Below are 17,248 nucleotides of genomic sequence, written 5' to 3' on the forward strand. Positions count from 1 at the left end.
CTCTCTCTGCCGCTTGATGGCCGCCACTCGGTCTCGTATGGCCTTGGCCACGAGCTTGAAGTCGGCCTCGCACACGAAGCCGAGCACGACCTGCACACACAAACACAGTCTGGGTACAACACTAACACGTGTGCTGATGCTGGCCTGCTGCAGCTGATGACCTGATCAACAGTCAGGCGTCAGACATCAGCGCCTCTCCTCCTCCTCCTCCTCCTCCACCTCCTCCTCCTCCTCCGCCTGTCACACCCGGCCCGGCACAGAGGGCCTGCCTCTCAACACTTAGTCAGATTACAGCAGATCGGCCGGACTAGATGTCCCCTGCTGATACCAAATTCAATCTTGATGAAAAGCACCACAAAGACGTAAACAAGAGAGGAACTGTGGCGTGGACTTTCATTAAAAGTGACCTCCATAGATGGAGGGGGTGGAGGGGGGGCATGAGAGCCATTATGTTATTAAAGACGTGACCTCGGCTGCTTCCTGAGACACACGCTCACATTTCCAGCTGATGATTAAATGTTGAGCTGTGACCTTGACACAGTGTGCAAGGTGTTCTCTTTATGGCAGCCATTAAGGAGCCATGATGATGAGGAGGAGGTGCATCAAGTGAGGCTGCTCTACCTGTCAGGGGTCAAAGGTCAAGAGAGGAGTAAGTGAGGTTATCATGATGTGACAGCGTCAGCGAAGCCTCCACATCAAACCTCCTCCTGTATTACTGACGGAGAAACAGTCAGGCCGCTTCTTTAAACACTGGATGAACTCTGATGAAGAGTCAGGATTCAGACCTACACACAGCACCGATCAGCAGGGGGCAGGGACCATGTGGGAGGGTTGGCTGAAGCCGCCTCTATCTGCTCTGATCTGGAATCAATTACTTCATTTCCTCACTAATGGCTGCCACGAAGTAGGTCACACACACACGCACACACACACCGGCTTCCTGTGCCACCTACCATCTCCTGAGCCACCTCCTCGGGCACGTCCTTGTAGAGCTCGAACAGGAACTCGATGGCGTTGTTGTCCTTGTACTTCCCGTGCAGCTTCTTGGTGTCGTCCATGCGCAGCCACAGCTTCAGGCCGGGCTTCACCATGTCGTCCTCCTCCGCCAGCTCCACGTGCACGCCGTTGTTCTCCTGGAAGAAGGGGTGATCCAGCAGGTCCTGGATGGTGTACCTGCAGGAAAAACCACCTTTATAATAACGTACAGAACTGCCGAGGAACCTCTGAAGGGCCCAGACCTGTGTGAACACAGTGAGCTGACTTCATGTTGCAGCCTGGGGGCGGTGGTTCCTTTACCTTTCGTCTTTGTTCATACGTATGCAGCCTTCGATGATCTCCTTCAGCTCTGGGACTTTGACCTTGTAGAAACTGTCGGGTTTGATGCCCTGTGAACAGGACAGGAACAGACTGAGCTCCATTTGATCGGCTTCATACTGAATGTGATGAAGAACAGGGGCAGAGTCCTGAAGGGTTTGATCAGAGCAATGATGTCTTCAGTGCATGTTTGTCCTGCAGCTCTCAGAGCCGCTCCCACCTGCGCCGCGTGCTGACCTAATCCTCTGCTTTCTGACATCTGCCGTGAGCCGGCACGACAGCTGTCTGACATTCGGCTCATGTCAACATAGGGAGGACATGGACCAGCCCCAGGAGCTCACCTCCTTCTACTTAAAGGACTTTTACAACAGCTGCAGCCCAAAAATCTCCAAAACATGAAATGAGGGAGTTTCTCTGAGCGCCATCGTGAGAGTGTACGGGCTGCGATCCCTACACCCGCTGATAAGACAGGAAGAAGCCAAGGTCAGAGGCTGTTTGGCCTGCAGACAGAATAACATCATCTGAGTCTTATCACATGCGATGACATGTCACACAGAAACCAGGGGACCTGCCTCACTGTCTGTCAGATAACACATTACATGAGAATCACCTTAACTCAATGAAGCCACAAATCAGAGCTGCACAGGCTTCACTCACTGGCCGAACATACAGCACATGATGTACAACGGAGGAGATATTACTTTACTCTCAATGCAAATCCAATTTGTGGCTCAGCTCCTCTGCAGCCGGCACAGAGGTGGATCCTGACGAAGCAGAGCGAGCTGCTTCTCTGCCCGCACTGTTCCTCTGAGGGGGGCGCTGTGTCCGGGCCTCTTCAATAACTAATGACTTCATTAAAGTGAAAGTGTTCATAGGTTCGTGCTTAATGTTGTGAGAAATGTGCCACACCAACAAACCCACGTCACCGCGCTCCACTTAAACATTAACAGGTCCTGAAAGGTGCAGCTACTGTGGCGTTGCCCGGCTGCAGGCGCCGCCTCCTGTTTGTGGAGGAGCCAGACCCGCTCTGACTTGTTGGCATTGTCGCCTTCTGACTTTCCAGCCTCCGTCAGACTTGTTTGCTTTGCATGTGTGACACACAAGAAAGAAACAGGCCTCTTTGTAAAGAGTGAGGTACATTTTCCAAACCTCCTGCGCCACCTGTGCTCGTCCGGCGTGGCGTCGCCGCGGCGTCGCAGTGACTGCCGAGGCCTCTGCTGGCTTTAACCTCCAGCATGACTGGATCCTGGTCTGACATGATCCCATCTGCAGATAGACAGTGATCATCAGCGCCACAAAGTCACGCTGGCTCTCTATGCAAACACTGGAGGAGTATTCCACTGCAAAGAAAGCCAGAACCCGTCAGACAGGAACAGGTTAACACAGCAGCAGAACCAGCCTGCGTCATGATTGCAGGCTGCAGGCTGGCAGCAGGGCAGCAGTTGCTGAGCTGGTAATGGACCAAAGTGAGCCTTTAATAGAGCGAATGAAGGCGTCATCATGCAGACTATACACGAGACATCCTGGTTCCTCTGCGGCTGATAGAAGAACACAAACACATGTGGACCATTACATGAAATGAGGGGGAGCGGGAATGCTCCTCCTCCTCCTCCCCTCACTCACACTGGTGACTTTGCGGTAGATCTGGGCGGCGTTTTGGCACTCATAGTACGGGTACTCCGACGTGGCCATCTCCAGGATGCACATTCCGAGGGCGTAGACGTCGACCGCTTCGTCGTACTTCTCCTCGTACATCTCCGGGGCCATGAACTCCGGGGTTCCTGCCAGGAGTAACAGGGGTTCAGTCAGACAGGTGATTCAGAGTGAGGCAGCTTCTCCTTCAGCTGCCACTTTGAGGATCAAACCGTTCTCACCAATGACACTTTTAGCAAAGGAGGCACTTTTGAGCGTGGCCAGGCCCAGGTCTCCGATCTTGACGGAGCCGGTGGGGCCGGTGATGAAGATGTTGTCACACTTGAGGTCCCGGTGGATGATGGGAGGGGTGCGCGTGTGCAGGAAGTGAAGCCCTTTGAGGATCTGACGGCTCCAGCGCTGCAGCAGCTTCAGCTTCATCTCCTTGAACCTCTTCAGGTACCTGAAACAAAGACTCAGCAGCTCAGTCTAAACATGTCACAGCACAGCGAGCAGAGGAAGCTTCTAAGAGCCACAAAGTCATTCATCCTGCGTTCTGACAGCCAGGAGGAAGTTATAGAGCGAGCGAGCTTCCTCTCTCAGAACATGGTTTCCAAAATTAGAACTCTTCTGTCTCATCGCTCTCAGAGGCAGAGGACGAGCTCTCAAACACAAACACTCAGACTGACGTGCTGCTTGAAGGAGAGCTGGAAGCACAGACTCACGTCTTGAGCGTGCCCGAGGTCATGAGTTCAGTCACCAGGATGATGCACTTGTGGCCCTTCACCGTGGACTTCCAGGAGTCGTGGAAGCGTACGATGTTCGGGTGCTGCAGCCCCTTCAGCATCTCCACCTCCTCGCTGAAGCGCTGCCGCTCCGCTTTGGTCAGCTTCCGAGTCTGCAGAGAAAGTCACAGTGAGATCACATGGCCACACAGACAGAGCAGGGATGTGACCGCTGAAACCGTCATAAAACTCCAGGTGTGTTGTGACTGTCAGGACGGTGAAGGGTGACGTAAGCAGGTAGCAATAAACACAGCATACTGCACAAACCCACACAGCCAGGGAGAGAAATGATGTTACTGCAGCTAAGGAGAGGACTGTGGGAGTGAGACCACGGCTCCATCCGTCTGCAGGACCCTCCTCTTACATAATCACACTCATTTCCAATAACAGAGCTCTGACTGCACCGGCCTAAATCCACTAAACCTGGACCAAAGCTGCCATCACACTGCACGGACAAACACATTTTTGTGCTTCCTCTCAGATGAATGGCCCGTTGTAGCTGCTGGAGGAGCAGCTCCTGCCTGCGGTGGGTGCTTAGTGGAAAACTCCTCAGAGACCTCCGGACCATGAATCCTGCATTCAGGCAGATTTCTGGGAAACAACTCTCTACATGTGTTTATGCTTACAATCAGGGAGGGAGGCGGTGCTGCTGATGCTAATGCTAAGCTACCATCATCAACACAGGAGGCAGACTGTCAGTCACCTGTCACACCGTCACACGCCACTGGGCACACCTAGGTTCAGGTTCACAGCAGCCACAGACCACTGAGTGCTCAAACACAGGAAACATGACACAGGCCTGCGCCTGACAGGAGGGGTCAGCGGGTGCACGGCCTGATGTTTATGTACCTAAGTGTGATAACATCGGAGCTCCGTGAGGCCGGCTGTGTCTCCTGTGGATCGTCGCCTGTGCAGAAATGAAAGCAGCACTAACGGCGACAGACGCTGCTCCACATCCACCAGCACCGCCTGCATGAAGCGCCGCTGCACTGCTGACTACACCTCCACCCAGGAAACACACCCCCAACAGGAGCAACGCTACAAACATGCTGCTGTTCTCATGCATTACCAGAGGAGAACCTAGAACACACACACGTCTTCAGTCAGAAGAAGAAACGCTCTGACGTCTCCATGAAACATTACACCGCATCTGTCCGTCCCCACTGCTCTGCTCCCCCTCCCCTCTCTGGAAAATGAGGCCAGAAAACCTTGCATAACACCGGAGAGAGCTGCAGAGGGTCCACGAAAACAGACCCGGAGGACGAGCCTCTGCTACAGGCTTCCTCCTGCTCTCGGCCAGCTGGGCGACTTATTCTTAGCCTGTGTGTGTCTCTGTGTGTGTGTGTGTCTCTGTGTGTGTGTGTGTGTGTGCGTTGGGGGGCTTGGAAACACTTTGGGCCCTGTGCCACATAAGTGGACTTACATAAGCAGTGTTGATGGTAGCGGAGCCGCTGGTATTAAGAAGTCCCTGTCCGCGCCCCTATTATGACAACCAGGACATGGACGCCACACGTCAGCCAACATTTGCACCAAACCAGGCGGAGCTCACCGCCGCTTCATACGGGAGGGAGCGGCGTCCTGCTGTCACACTGGGACAGATGCAGTGTGTGCAGACATGCTGTTTACAGACTGCAGATCTCAGAGTTTATGATGAACCAATCAGGACGGAGCTGTGTGTGTCATGGCGTCTTTGAAGTCAGAACCTTTCAAATTAAAACAGGAGGCTGAAATGACAGAGCGGTGCCTGGAGCGTGTAGGTGTGTGGTCAGAACTTTGTGTTATTCTGGAGATGGCCGACACGGCGTCTTCCCGTCTACCTCGGTCTCGCCTGAACCCTGTCGGGGACCGAGAGGCCCCGCCCCCTGCTCCTCCTGTCATTAACCTCTGCAGCTAACAGGCCATAACTCCTGCGTCCAGACTCTGGCAGTGAGGAGGAGGCCTCCAGACAAAGGCCGCTCAGCCTGACCTCTTAATGACAGCAGAGAACCTGCAGCATTAACAGGCTGCTGTCCGTCATGGCCGCCATGAGGAACTCGCCAAGATCTGGGATTTAGGTCAAAGGCAACGTGGGAAAACACGTAGGTGTGACCTCACAGCTGTCACACAGACATACTGACTGACAAACACTCTGCACAAGCACACACGTAGGCGCACACGCCGGCACAGTGCCGCTTTTAGACGTGTGCAGGTGCGGACTGAGGCAGCAGTGTGTTCTTTCCAAGAAAAGGCGACATGTTGTGTAAATGGAGCGGAGGGAGGTCAGCCATTAATCTCATCAGGATTGAGGACTCTAACCAGCCTCTGACTGCTGCTGCTCCTCCGAGGACCCGGAGTGACCACAGGGCCCAGCTCATACCACAGGGTGCAGGTTTACACTGAGCAGCAGGCTGTCTCACACACACAGACACACACAGAGACACAAACACAGAGAGACACACACACAGAGACACACACACAAACACACACACACACACACAGAGACACACACACACAGACACACACACACACAGAGACACACAGAGACACACAGAGAGACACACACACACACAAACACACACACACACAGACACACACACACAGACACACACACACAGAGACACAACACACACACACACACAGACACACAGACACACACACACAGAGACACACACAGACACACACACACACACAGAGACACACACAAACACACACACACAGAGACACACACAGACACACACACACAGACACACACAGATGTTTAGTGTTGATATCTACTGAATGTTTTTCTGTTAATTGTGACCAAAGTAAACACGATGATTCTGATTGGTCCCCTGCAGCGTCCTTCAGTCTGTGTGAGACACTGTCCAACATGCAGACATTTGTTATTAATAGGCATCTACTGTTAAACCTCCCCCTCCTCCTCCTCCTCCTCCTCTCCCCCCCCCCCCCCTCCTCCTCCTCTCCCTCCTCCTCCTCCTCCTCTCCCCCCCCCCTCCTCCTCCTCCTCCTCCTCCTCCTCTTCCTCCTCCTCTTCCTCCTCCCCCCCCCTCCTCCTCCTCCTCCTCCTCTTCCTCCTCCTCCTCTCCCCCCCCCTCCTCCTCCTCCTCCTCCTCCTCCTCTTCCTCCTCCTCTTCCTCCTCCCCCCCCCCTCCTCCTCCCCCCCCTCCTCCTCTTCCTCCTCCTCCTCCCCCCCCCCTCCTCCCCCCCCCCCCCTCCTCCTCCTCTTCCTCCTCACTCCTCCTCTTGACTGTGTAATGGCAGTGTTTCCCAGCATGCTCCAGGCCTGATGCACCTTCCCCTCCGCCTGTGTCATTAGTTGTGTTGTCAGCTTGTGCTGCAGAACAGAGGCCTGTTTGTAGCTGTGCATTCATGCTCTCATTATGAACTGTTAGGATAAATGTCGGGGCATTAAATATGAATATAGAGGCTGCTGCACCCAGTGCCTCAGACACACTGCTGCCTGTGTGTGTGCTAACCTGAAGACCTCGGCTTGATCTGGACCCTGACAGGCAGTCTGAGGGGCATCGTCTCCTCATTGTTTGGAGGAGCGGAGTGTGAAGGAAGCAGCGAGTCCTCCTGAGGACAGCCAGCACACACCAGAGGATCACAAGACGCCCGGCGGACACGTCTCCTAGAGGCTCCATAAATACAGCAGCCGGGTTCAGTGATGGCTGGAAACAGCAGCAGAGCCTCAGTAACGGGTCTGAGGAGGTTACACCCAGAACCAACATGATGAAACCTTTATGAGATGTTGGACCGCTGGTTGTGGAGCCGCTGTGTCAGAGTTCAATAAACAGGAGGCGTCACATGAGCGTCCTGCACGTCCACAAACACGTCAACAACATATATTTAGCTCCACCCCCCCCTCCTCCTCCTCCTCCTTCTCCTCCCCTTCCCCCTCCTCCTCCTCCTCCTCCTCCTCCACCTCCACCTCCTCCTCCCCTTCCCCCTCCTCCTCCTCCTCCTCCTCCTCCTCCACCTCCACCTCCACCTCCTCCTCCACCTCCTCCTCCTCCTCCCCTTCCCCCTCCTCCTCCTTCTCCTCCCCCTCCTCCTCCTCCTTCTCCTCCCCTTCCCCCTCCTCCTCCTCCTTCTCCACCCCCTCCTCCTCCCCCTCCTCCTCCTCCTCCTCCTTCTCCTCCCCTTCCCCCTCCTCCTCCTCCTCCTTCTCCTTCTCCTCCTCCCCCCCTCCTCCTCCTCCCCTCCTCCTCCTCTTCCTCCTCTCCCCCCCCTCCTCCACCTCCTCCTCCCCCTCCTCTCCCCCCCTCCCCCTCCTCCTCACTGAGGCCCATTACTGAAAACAGTGTTTCGGGTTCTGCTGGCACGGCCCACAAGCAGCCTGACGGGCTCTTAAACCCGATTACACCGAGCCAACTGGCTCCTGTCTCTGCGCAGGTCTTACGTCAGGAGGCCTCTCTGCTGCTGAGGATTACCTGATGCCCTCTGTATGTTACTGGCCTGCAGAGAATGATGGGAGCTACATGTGCTGACCTTGATCATCAGAACCCTCCAGGCTGACTGCAGGCCCCAGCAGGCCCAGCATTCTACACACTGACAGGTATGTGGGGTGGAGCAGTGACAGTTTGAAAGACACGTCAGGTTCTCTGGATCCTTTGAGGCCACTGGATTATTGCAGCAGCAGAATAAATAATCTGCACTTTCTCACCTGTGTGTGTGTGTGTGTGTGTGTGTGTGTGTGTGTGTGTGTGCGCACACGCTGCATGAATGTTAGTCAATGATTAATAAAAGCCTGACCGCGGGCGCTCCTCTCTCATATTTGTTCCTGTTATGACTTTCTGTGAACTCAGAGCTGATGAAAGCCTCTGAATCCCTCTCAGACCTGCAGCCCGGTGCAGATGTGCGTCTGACTGCTGCTCCTCCGGCTCTGACCGCTGCATACTGACAAATAAGGATGTGCTATCAAATGCCCTGTGGAAACCAGGACCAGAGTTGATGATGGTATGCCGGCGCTGCCCTTGTCAGCGGAAGGTAACGGCGTGAATGATTTATGAACGCTCGACTGGCTCCGTCCAAAACAAGAGTCACACTGAAGAGTATTTTTAACATGAGCTCCAACTTTAGAAAGCCGCACAGCGTCCAGATACATGCGAGCTGAACGGACTGTTTGGGTCTGACAGCAGCGTTCTGTTGACTCAGAAAACACCTGACTGTGTGTGCTGATGAGGACTGAGAGGTGCCGGGCTCTAAAACAGGGGCGGCCATTACTGTACACCACCGGCCGATTCATCCACGATACTCTGAGCACGTTTCCACTGCTGACACCTCCGCACGCTCCGACACACACGGCCGCCTCAGAAACGACCCGGTGACCCGGACCGGCGGCCTGACCAACTATGGCCTCAGAACAGCTATTAAAGTGTGTTTAGGAAGCAGGAGTCAGGCCCCTGCAGGGGGGCCGCCTGTTTCTCTCCAAGGCCCCGTTCACACTGGAGAAAGTCATTCCAGCTAGAGTAGGATTGAGCCCAGACAGCCTTTAAGCTGGATACGTTCAGACCTATTTTCAAATCTGGCTAGCACACACTTGTGTCCGCACTCAATCCGACTTCATCCAGCGTGTTTGCTGTCCTCCAAACCACTAGGTGGCGCCTCGTAATATACAGAGTCCGTTCACGCCGCGGTAGGACCGCGTGTGCCATTTGCGTTCACACCTGAGCCACATTTGAGCCAATCCACGAGAGGTGGATCTAGCCGGATTGAAATCAAACTGGATTCGGGGTGTTCACACTCAGAAAAAACACATCTGGATTGATCTGGATGCGGCCGAATCCTGTTTTTTCCCCAGTGTGAACGGGGTACAAGTCACACTGTCACACACATCTTCTGATGTACTGTGGCAGTGGGAGCTTATGTGAGAGGCTGGCACAGCAGGAGAGGATCAAACATGCATGAGACATGAAACATAAGCGCCGGGTCCAGGACAAAAGCCTCACACAGAGGACAGAGGACTGAAGTCATTCTGACAGGATCTCTGGGGAGAAATCCTCCCAGTTTTCCACTCGCCCCACTGAAGAACCAGAAGCAGAGCAGGGGGATTGTATAAAATATGGGTCACCAGAATACTGGAAGCTGGAATCGATCAGGGAGCCGCTAACAGCCGTGAGTCAGCAGAGACGGAGGCTCTGCCAGGCTCCATCGGTACAGACACAGCAGCCTGCCATGTGTTCTTTCCACTGCATGTTCCAGGCTGCGCTGCCAGAGCCACATGTCTGCCGGCTGACTGATAAGTGTGCGGCCTGCCGGCGCGCTCACCTTCACTCCCACCAGCAGCTGAGCTCTCAACACAAACACAGCAAACAGCCCGAGGCCTTCCACACACAGAGCCGCCACGCTGCCCGAGCCTGCAGGACCCACCCTGAACACACACACACACACACACACAGCATCTTATCACTGACTGTACATCACCACACAGACGAGCTGTATCACGCCACACGGTCACCGCACATCTAGTACCCGACCAGTTTTATAGGTGACCCAACAGAACGCAGCTGAGCAGGCAAACAGAGACCTGCCATGCGTGCATGCAGCCTGTGGTCGCGGGCCTCCTTCACGTCTCCTCTGAGAAGGGGCCGGCCCTGATAAGTTGGATCTGCAGCGTGGGCCTTACAAGGAAGGACGGCGTTGATGTTGGCTGCAGTGAGAGCTGATAGGAGCCGGCCGTCACTGAACACTAGCCACATTCAGATAAAGGGGACACAGCCAGGCCTGTGCTGAGAGACCTGTAGAGAGGAAGAGGGGCGGCAGAGATCCAGGGTCTGTGCCAAACCGGATTTATGTCTCATAAGTCGGAACACAATCCTGGTAGCAGGACTTTATTACAGCTTGAACCTCATGCAGGCTTCCAGCTCCTCCTGCCTCATGAGCCCACTTTCACTGCCACAGACCTGGTTCCAAGCCTGACTGCAGCCGGGCTGAGGTAAAGCCTCCGCTGCACACCGCCCCCCTTTCCTTGTGTCCTCAGATAACTGTGCTCAAAACCAGCAGGAACATAGAGGGGGGGGCAGCAGCTGGAGCCTGCAGATCCTCTGAGCCAGCCCTCACAGACCTCCATCTTAAACATGCTCACAGCCTGGAGGGAGACCTGCTCGGCCTCAGCAGTCCTTCCTGGACATCATGATAATTCATGATGTCTGCCTGCCTGACAGGGCCATGATGACGGGCTCAGTACGAGTGGTTTATGAGTGACGGAGGCTTCAGTGTGTGTGTGTGTGTCTGCAGCGTCCTGCATGAAGCTCCTCACACACACACACACACACCTGTGGTGGCGCTGGTGAAACAGTGTGTGCAGAGCGTGACTAAAGAGAGTGTGTGTTTAAAAATGAAACATGACACACACACACACACCCGGGTGTCTGCTGTGGGGTCAGACCTGCAGGAAGCTGCTGCCCCTCAGGAAGACCAGGCCCTTTAAGGGCTCAGTGAGCGCTGATGGAGTCAACACAGCAAAGTTTCACGTCTTTATGAAGCACGGAGCCGCTCATCCATTTTTTATCAGCGCTGTGTTTCCCTCAGAGCTCAGCTGTCACTGTGTGGCACCGCCATCACCTGTGGGTCTGTGGGGTGACGGTTGCTAGGCAGCCGGAAAGGTTCTGGTAGCAACAAGAGCAGGCGAGCTCTGAACTCACATCCTCCTCAGTCAAACACACCAAAAACAGCTCATAACCCAGGCTGTATTGATCAGAGCTGTGTCATACTAACGTGTGTGTGTGTCTGTGTGTGTGTCTGTGTGTGTCTGTATGTGTGTCTGTGTGTGTCTGTGTGTGTCCTGTGTTGTGTTTGATGTCACAAGTTGAAATGTTTTGTTTCCTTTTGTGTGCAAGAACAAAAAGTTCTGTGGACACACCCACACACACATTCACATTCACATTCTCACTGTGTGTGTGTGCTGTAGGTGAACACAGGTGTGTGTGTGTGTGTGTGTGTGTGTGTGTGTGTGCGCCTCACTCTGAGCAGATCTCCGCTGTGGCTCAGATTAAAATGTCTGACTTGTGATGACGCAGCTGTGACTGCTGCTCCACCAGCAGCACAGGACTCAGTGTGTTTAGCCACCAACAGCCAACTTTAAACATCAAGGGGGTGGGGGTGGGTGGAGGCGAGGGGGGGGGGGGTCCATCTCTTTGAGGTTAACTTCTCACAACAGTAACCACATCAACAAAGGCCACCTCTAAGCTTATTAGGAGTGATTAAGCAGCTTAACTGGGCTCAGGTCTGCAGTAAAGACATGAAGCAGCGTGCCTGTTTCCAACATGGCCGACGGCCCCCGAGCAGCTCAAACATGACTGAACCCTGACACAAGCTCCAACCAGGGCCCAGACCTCAGGCAGGCCGGACCCCACCCCCCACCTGCTGTGTGACTGCTGAGCAGGCAGAGGGGACACCTGGGAGAGACTGCATCCAACACACACAGACACACACACACACACACAGACACACAACTGTTCTGACAGGTGGGCTGTGGGAGCAGGAGCCCCCCCACCTGCTGATGGAGCCCTGAAGGAGGACTCACCCCCACCTGACCATGTCTGCATGCTCAGGTAAACTGAAAATAATGATGCACACACACACAGACACACACACACTCTCACACACACACAGACACACACACACTCTGACACACACACACAGACACACACACACTCTGACACACTCTGACACACACACACAGCTCAGGTCTAAATCCACCTCTGTACATCAGTCCTGAGAGCAGCTGCTGCTCAGGCTGCCTGCCAGAAGGAGCCTCCTCCCCTGCTCCTCTTCTGTTGCTCCTTATGCTCCCTCCTCTGCTCCTCCTCTGCCTCACCTCCTCTGCTCCTCCTCTGCCTCACCTCCTCTGCCTCACCTCCTCTTTCTCTGGCCTCATGTGAGCACTAACACTGAGCAGACCCCACAGGACGGAGACCCGTCAGGGACAAAAGTCTCCATGCCGTTCATGAAAACAGAGATTAACCGGATCACTGCTAACAGGTGCCCCAGCTGCCACGCGAGGCAAAACCACGTCCAAGGTCACCCAGGAGAACCCTGCAGCAGATCAGCCCCGAGGGGGGTCAGAGAGACCAGGACAGGCTGTGTCTCAGACCTCAGACCGGGGTACAAAAATAAAGGTCTTCCTACCTGCAGCTCACACCACGCCACCTCCACCGTGGTCTCCGTGTCCAGCCCCTTATAAACCGTCTTGAACGACCCCCTTCCGATCTCGATGTTGAACTTCAGGTACCTCCCGTCCGGAGACGTCGCCACCGCTTTGGTCTCCGCGTCCTCCTTCTCCTCCTGCTCCCACTGAGAGTCAAACGTGATGCGGGACAAGACCTTGTTCTGTTTGTTCTGAAGTTCGCTTTCCGAGTCCGAGCTGGCCTCCTGGGCGCCGGCTCTCTGCACGGGGGTCCAGGACCCGGCAGCGGGCTCCTGGCTGCACGGGGGGGTGTTGGAGCTGGTCCCCGGGCTGGAGACGGGCGACGGGGACGGCGGAGTGTCCTCGGATTTGTCGTCCTCTGCTCTGGACTCGGGTAATGACAGGATGTTCTCCGCGGACCAGGACAGCGCCTTGGACAGGGCGCCGCTGTACAGAGGACAGTCCACGTCCATGCTGATTTTCTGCAGCCCGTAAGAGTTCCTCCGCGCGCCCACTCCGTGCGTCCTCAGCACGGAGGGGACGCGGGACAGGCAGTCGTCGGTCATATCCACAGAGAGGCCCGGGAAGCCGCGTCCCGCTATCTCAACCTGAGCGTGAGACATGGTGGCGTTGTCCTAGAAGGGGACATGAGGACACCAGAGTCAGTCCGCGTCCAGGCTCAGTTTCCCGGGAAGGTGGCGGAGTCAGAGGCTTTAAACTCGGACCGAGCGGGACGTCATGTGAGCCTGTGACGTCACTGAAGTTTCATTAAAGAAAAGTTGAGTCGTACTCGCCGCTCACAGCCTGCGCGCGCACGGCAGCACCCGCGCGGCTCTGAGCACGAGCTGCTGATATCAACAAGCTCCGCGGGGCCGTGCGTCCTGAGCGCGCGCCCGGCCCCGCCCCTCGCAGCCCGGCCACAGAGGGTCCCTGGATCAGAGGACCAGCTCCAGCCACACACTGAGAGTCTCAGAGTCTCCTGTGAAACCCCAGTGACAGCCTGTCTGTCTACACGTGCTTGTATTGATCTGCTCTGTATCGATCAGCTGATCCACAGCGTGTTTACATCAGTCTGCGCGCAGAACAGAGCGTCTCCTCCTCCGGGACACCGTTTGACTTCCTGTGAATTAAGATAAAGCTGCCGTCACTCCATCAGCCTGAGGGGGGCAGATATGGGCCGGTGCACGGTGCGCCGTGGCCTGCAGGGGGAGCCACAGCCGCTTCTGAAACAGGACAGCATTATCAGCCAAGGCCACCCCGCGCCCCACCTGTGCCACAGACTCTCACACACTCACACACACACAGGGTTTATCAGCACACACACAGCCCTGATTCCCCGGAGCTGTATCACAGCACATGATGAGCCTCCTCCATCGGTCAGAGTCCACTCTGCACGTCCACTGCCAGAGCTCCAGAGAAACACACACGTAAACAAAAGTCTGATTTATTGTACAGGGTATGAAAAAGAGGCGGAGCATAGACAGGCGGGGGAACAACAACAAGAGGAGGAGCCATCAGACATGGAGTCCACGGTGGAGACACGAGCCGGGCCGGCTGGAGTCTCTGTGCTGCTCCTCTTCTGGAAGCGCTGACTCTGAACATAAAGTCCCTCTGGTGTGGTGTGGTGGGAGTTCTTTGGATGTCTGGGTGGAACGGAGGCGGACGTCCAGCTAAGACAGTCAGCTCGTTAAGACAGGGATCAAACTAGCTTCGTTTACAGTAAAGGAGTGAGGGACAGATTTCCCAGAAAGACGTTTAGCATTTAGTCCCCTGATCGACTCATTGCACGTTTACATGGCATCAAATGTCGCCTGTGACGAACACGGCGTCACCTCAAACCCCCCCAACACCTAGAAATGATATCGGTTCTCTTCCAATAACAGGCGGCTTCGAACCACAAGGCAACAACAATTAAAGGACCAGCATCCAGGGCTGGGGTCGTGCAGCCTGAAACCTGTAAGGTACAGAATGAGGGCTCCCAGACCGAGTGTGTGTGTGTGTGTGTGTGTGTGTGAGTCCAGCACTGATTCAGAAGAATTTGACCCCCTTCCCGTCGTCCATGGTGATGACCTCCGCCTTGCCGTCCGTCTGTAGCGCCTGCAGCGAGCGCAGCAGCATCCACTCCTCCAGGCCGTGGAACTCTGAGAGGAACACAAACACACTTTATTTACTGATGACCAACATACAGAGGACGCTCACAGAGGGAGGAAATATCACCGACTATGTTACAGACGAGGAGAAAATCAGGCTGAGAGATGTGGAACCCAGAGGGCCGATCAGATGTACCGACATGAAATCACACAAGTGAAGCAGCGACTGAGTAAACAGAGGAGGCTGAGCAGAACCAGCTGTTCCACACGATAAAGAACGATGCTCTCAGTGTCCTGAAGGGTCGTACCTTCTCCTTCTGTGTCGTCCCCGTTGGACAGCTCATAAAGTGTAAACACTGAGTTGACCATGCCGTTTTTGGAAACCTGAAAAGTTAAAGAGTAAAACAAAGCTCACTCAGGACATCAGCCATGACTCTGTTTCTATCATATATATGGGAAACGTTTCCTTTGGGATCAGTACGAGGCTTTAGCATCAATAAAGTGTCATAATGACCAATAACATGGGTCGACAGGTGTGTCAGGCTTCCTTCTGTGCTATAAATAACACCACAAACAAACAAACAAACTGCACAGTGTGTGCCTCCGCCCGTGACTCACCCACTGGTATATTAACTTGCCCCACTCCTCCGGTCGTCTCCACATGACTAAACAGCGAGACTTGTTTTTGTCCAACCACTCCAGGTTGCCTGAAGACAGAATCACAGAGAAAACAGCCACCACTCATTACTGCAGAGACTGACAGAGACACACAGAGGTCAGGGTCCCAGAGACAGAACAGCTTTTACCCTTTTTCCTCAGTTCCTCAAACACAACCTGAATCGCCTCCATTGACAGTTTTCCTGGGATTCAGTTAAGGTTGTTAGTAATGAAAATGAAAAACTATCAATATTCTGAAGTGTGTTTAACATGCTGCTTTTAAAGAGGGTCATGTGACCCACGCCCCTGAAGTCAGGCTTTAATTTAAACATAACTGGAATCAGTCCTCTGGAGACAATCAGCTGGTTGTATTCCTATCACTGTGGTTTACATGGTGTAAAGCAGAGGAGAGCACTGAGGATACGTTCTATCTTCTTGTTGTTGAACATGGGGCTCTCCTGAGCCTCCATGACGTCCAGGGTGTAGAGCTTGTGGTGTCGGCAGTAGGACAGCGCCAGGGAGCACCACGCCGCCAGCTGCTTCTGTCTGGTGTCAACATTGGGCTGTAGTCTGTCCACCACGAGACAAGCAGGAGACACGAAGAGACAGCAGGTGAGACTCTGTGTGGTTAAAGACGATCAACGGGAAACAAAGCAGCTAAAGCGTGTCGCCACAGGAGGCGTCAGTCAGCAGAGGCTAATACGTCAGCCTGTGCATGCACCAGGACCCCTCACACACTGTTGACCTCAGCTGATGTCCATGCTTCTTTGCAGTGGGCTGCTGGGTAATGACATTAAGAGGAGACGCCAGGACAAACACAGTGTCTGCTTCTAACTGATAGATACTGATCAGCTCATGACCCACATGGACTTCTGCTGATTTTATTTACATGGGGAATTTCTGGGGAAGGAGATAAGAGCTGCACACTTTCCATCATATGTCGGCACGGACCTACATCAGTCTGAGAACAGCAGCTATCAGCCAGGGCTTTAAAGGAGTCATGTAGCTCTGCACAGAACACCCGTCCAGGCTGGCTCTTCTCTGGGAATGTATCTGAGGAGGCCTTCCAGGTGTTACTGTGTCCCCGGAGGAGGAACGACATGAAAGCCTGACATGAAAGTTAGCTGCTAGCACCTCTAACAGCTCCTTTAGGCTAACGGCTACTTTCGCCTTTAAAACATAAACGTACATATCATTCACATTAAATATCGACACAAAGAGCCGCTTCACCACAAGGACAGAACCCGCTATATAAACTTCAGAGAGGCTGTTTCTGTAAATCCACTTCCGTAGCATTCTGTCAAATGTAGCCGGTTAGCTAGCTAACATGATGCTAACTCGCAAACCACCGCGATTTGACGCAGTAAGAAAAATGAATAATAAATATAATGAGCTGGTTTAACATCTTTATAAAACATGTTTTACAAATATGTGACTCACGTAAAGAACGGCGGGAAATTATACTGCCAGGGCCACTCAAAACTCATCGCAGGGGATCGGTGTTCACAGCTGACAGCTTCCGGAAGCGCGTCCGACCCTCAAATGGTTCCGACTGAATACACAGATCTCACCAAAGCATCCACGAGGAAACGACAAAAATACAAACACATGTCAATATAAACCACGGGTAAAAACATGTGGACTTTATATATATATATATA

The 17,248-nt window shown here is 54.0% G+C and overlaps 2 protein-coding genes across 5 annotated transcripts in view; both read right to left on the reverse strand.

Moving 5' to 3' along the window:
• wnk4a (WNK lysine deficient protein kinase 4a) overlaps positions 1 to 13,723 on the reverse strand; it is a 29,147-nt gene extending 15,424 nt beyond the window's left edge. Inside the window, exons 1-7 of one of the 4 annotated variants that reach the window (XR_003670916.1) lie at positions 12,843 to 13,723; positions 3,672 to 3,844; positions 3,189 to 3,409; positions 2,938 to 3,095; positions 1,297 to 1,385; positions 954 to 1,173; positions 1 to 90 (exon numbers count right to left, since the gene is read on the reverse strand). The exon at positions 1 to 90 is cut by the window's left edge and continues 271 nt beyond it. Coding sequence is in view for 3 of the 4 variants with exons in the window: in XM_028408360.1 (XP_028264161.1) it covers positions 1 to 90; positions 954 to 1,173; positions 1,297 to 1,385; positions 2,938 to 3,095; positions 3,189 to 3,409; positions 3,672 to 3,844; positions 12,843 to 13,463 (1,572 nt within the window). In the remaining variant the exon portion in view is untranslated. Of the gene's footprint in view, positions 91 to 953; positions 1,174 to 1,296; positions 1,386 to 2,937; positions 3,096 to 3,188; positions 3,410 to 3,671; positions 3,845 to 7,186; positions 7,452 to 12,842 lie in introns of those variants that run through there. The other 3 variants (XM_028408360.1, XM_028408361.1, XM_028408362.1) reach the window with 3 other exon arrangements.
• Positions 13,724 to 14,268: 545 nt separating this feature from the next.
• Positions 14,269 to 17,139, reverse strand: vps25 (vacuolar protein sorting 25 homolog). The gene is made up of 6 exons (XM_028408363.1): positions 17,028 to 17,139; positions 16,012 to 16,157; positions 15,737 to 15,790; positions 15,549 to 15,637; positions 15,239 to 15,314; positions 14,269 to 14,981 (listed from the first exon to the last, which is right to left on the reverse strand). The coding sequence occupies exons 1-6, from the start codon at positions 17,072 to 17,074 to the stop codon at positions 14,869 to 14,871; spliced, it is 525 nt and encodes a 174-aa protein (XP_028264164.1). The 5' UTR covers positions 17,075 to 17,139; the 3' UTR covers positions 14,269 to 14,868.
• Between the last annotated feature and the right edge of the window lie 109 nt (positions 17,140 to 17,248).

This window comes from Parambassis ranga, chromosome 6 (assembly GCF_900634625.1).
Source record: "Parambassis ranga chromosome 6, fParRan2.1, whole genome shotgun sequence".
Lineage (NCBI taxonomy): Eukaryota > Metazoa > Chordata > Actinopteri > Ambassidae > Parambassis > Parambassis ranga.

What these genes read in the sequence shown, in the direction of transcription:
- vps25 (XM_028408363.1), bottom strand. Translation starts at nt 17,074, where the DNA reads ATGAGTTTTGAGTGGCCCTGGCAGTATAATTTCCCGCCGTTCTTTAC. An exon ending in TGAGGAACTGAGGAAAAAGG is followed by an intron (nt 15,638 to 15,736) that starts GTAAAAGCTGTT and finishes TTCTGTCTTCAG; the next exon opens with GCAACCTGGAGTGGTTGGAC. An exon ending in GCAAGTTAATATACCAGTGG is followed by an intron (nt 15,315 to 15,548) that starts GTGAGTCACGGG and finishes TTAACTTTTCAG; the next exon opens with GTTTCCAAAAACGGCATGGT.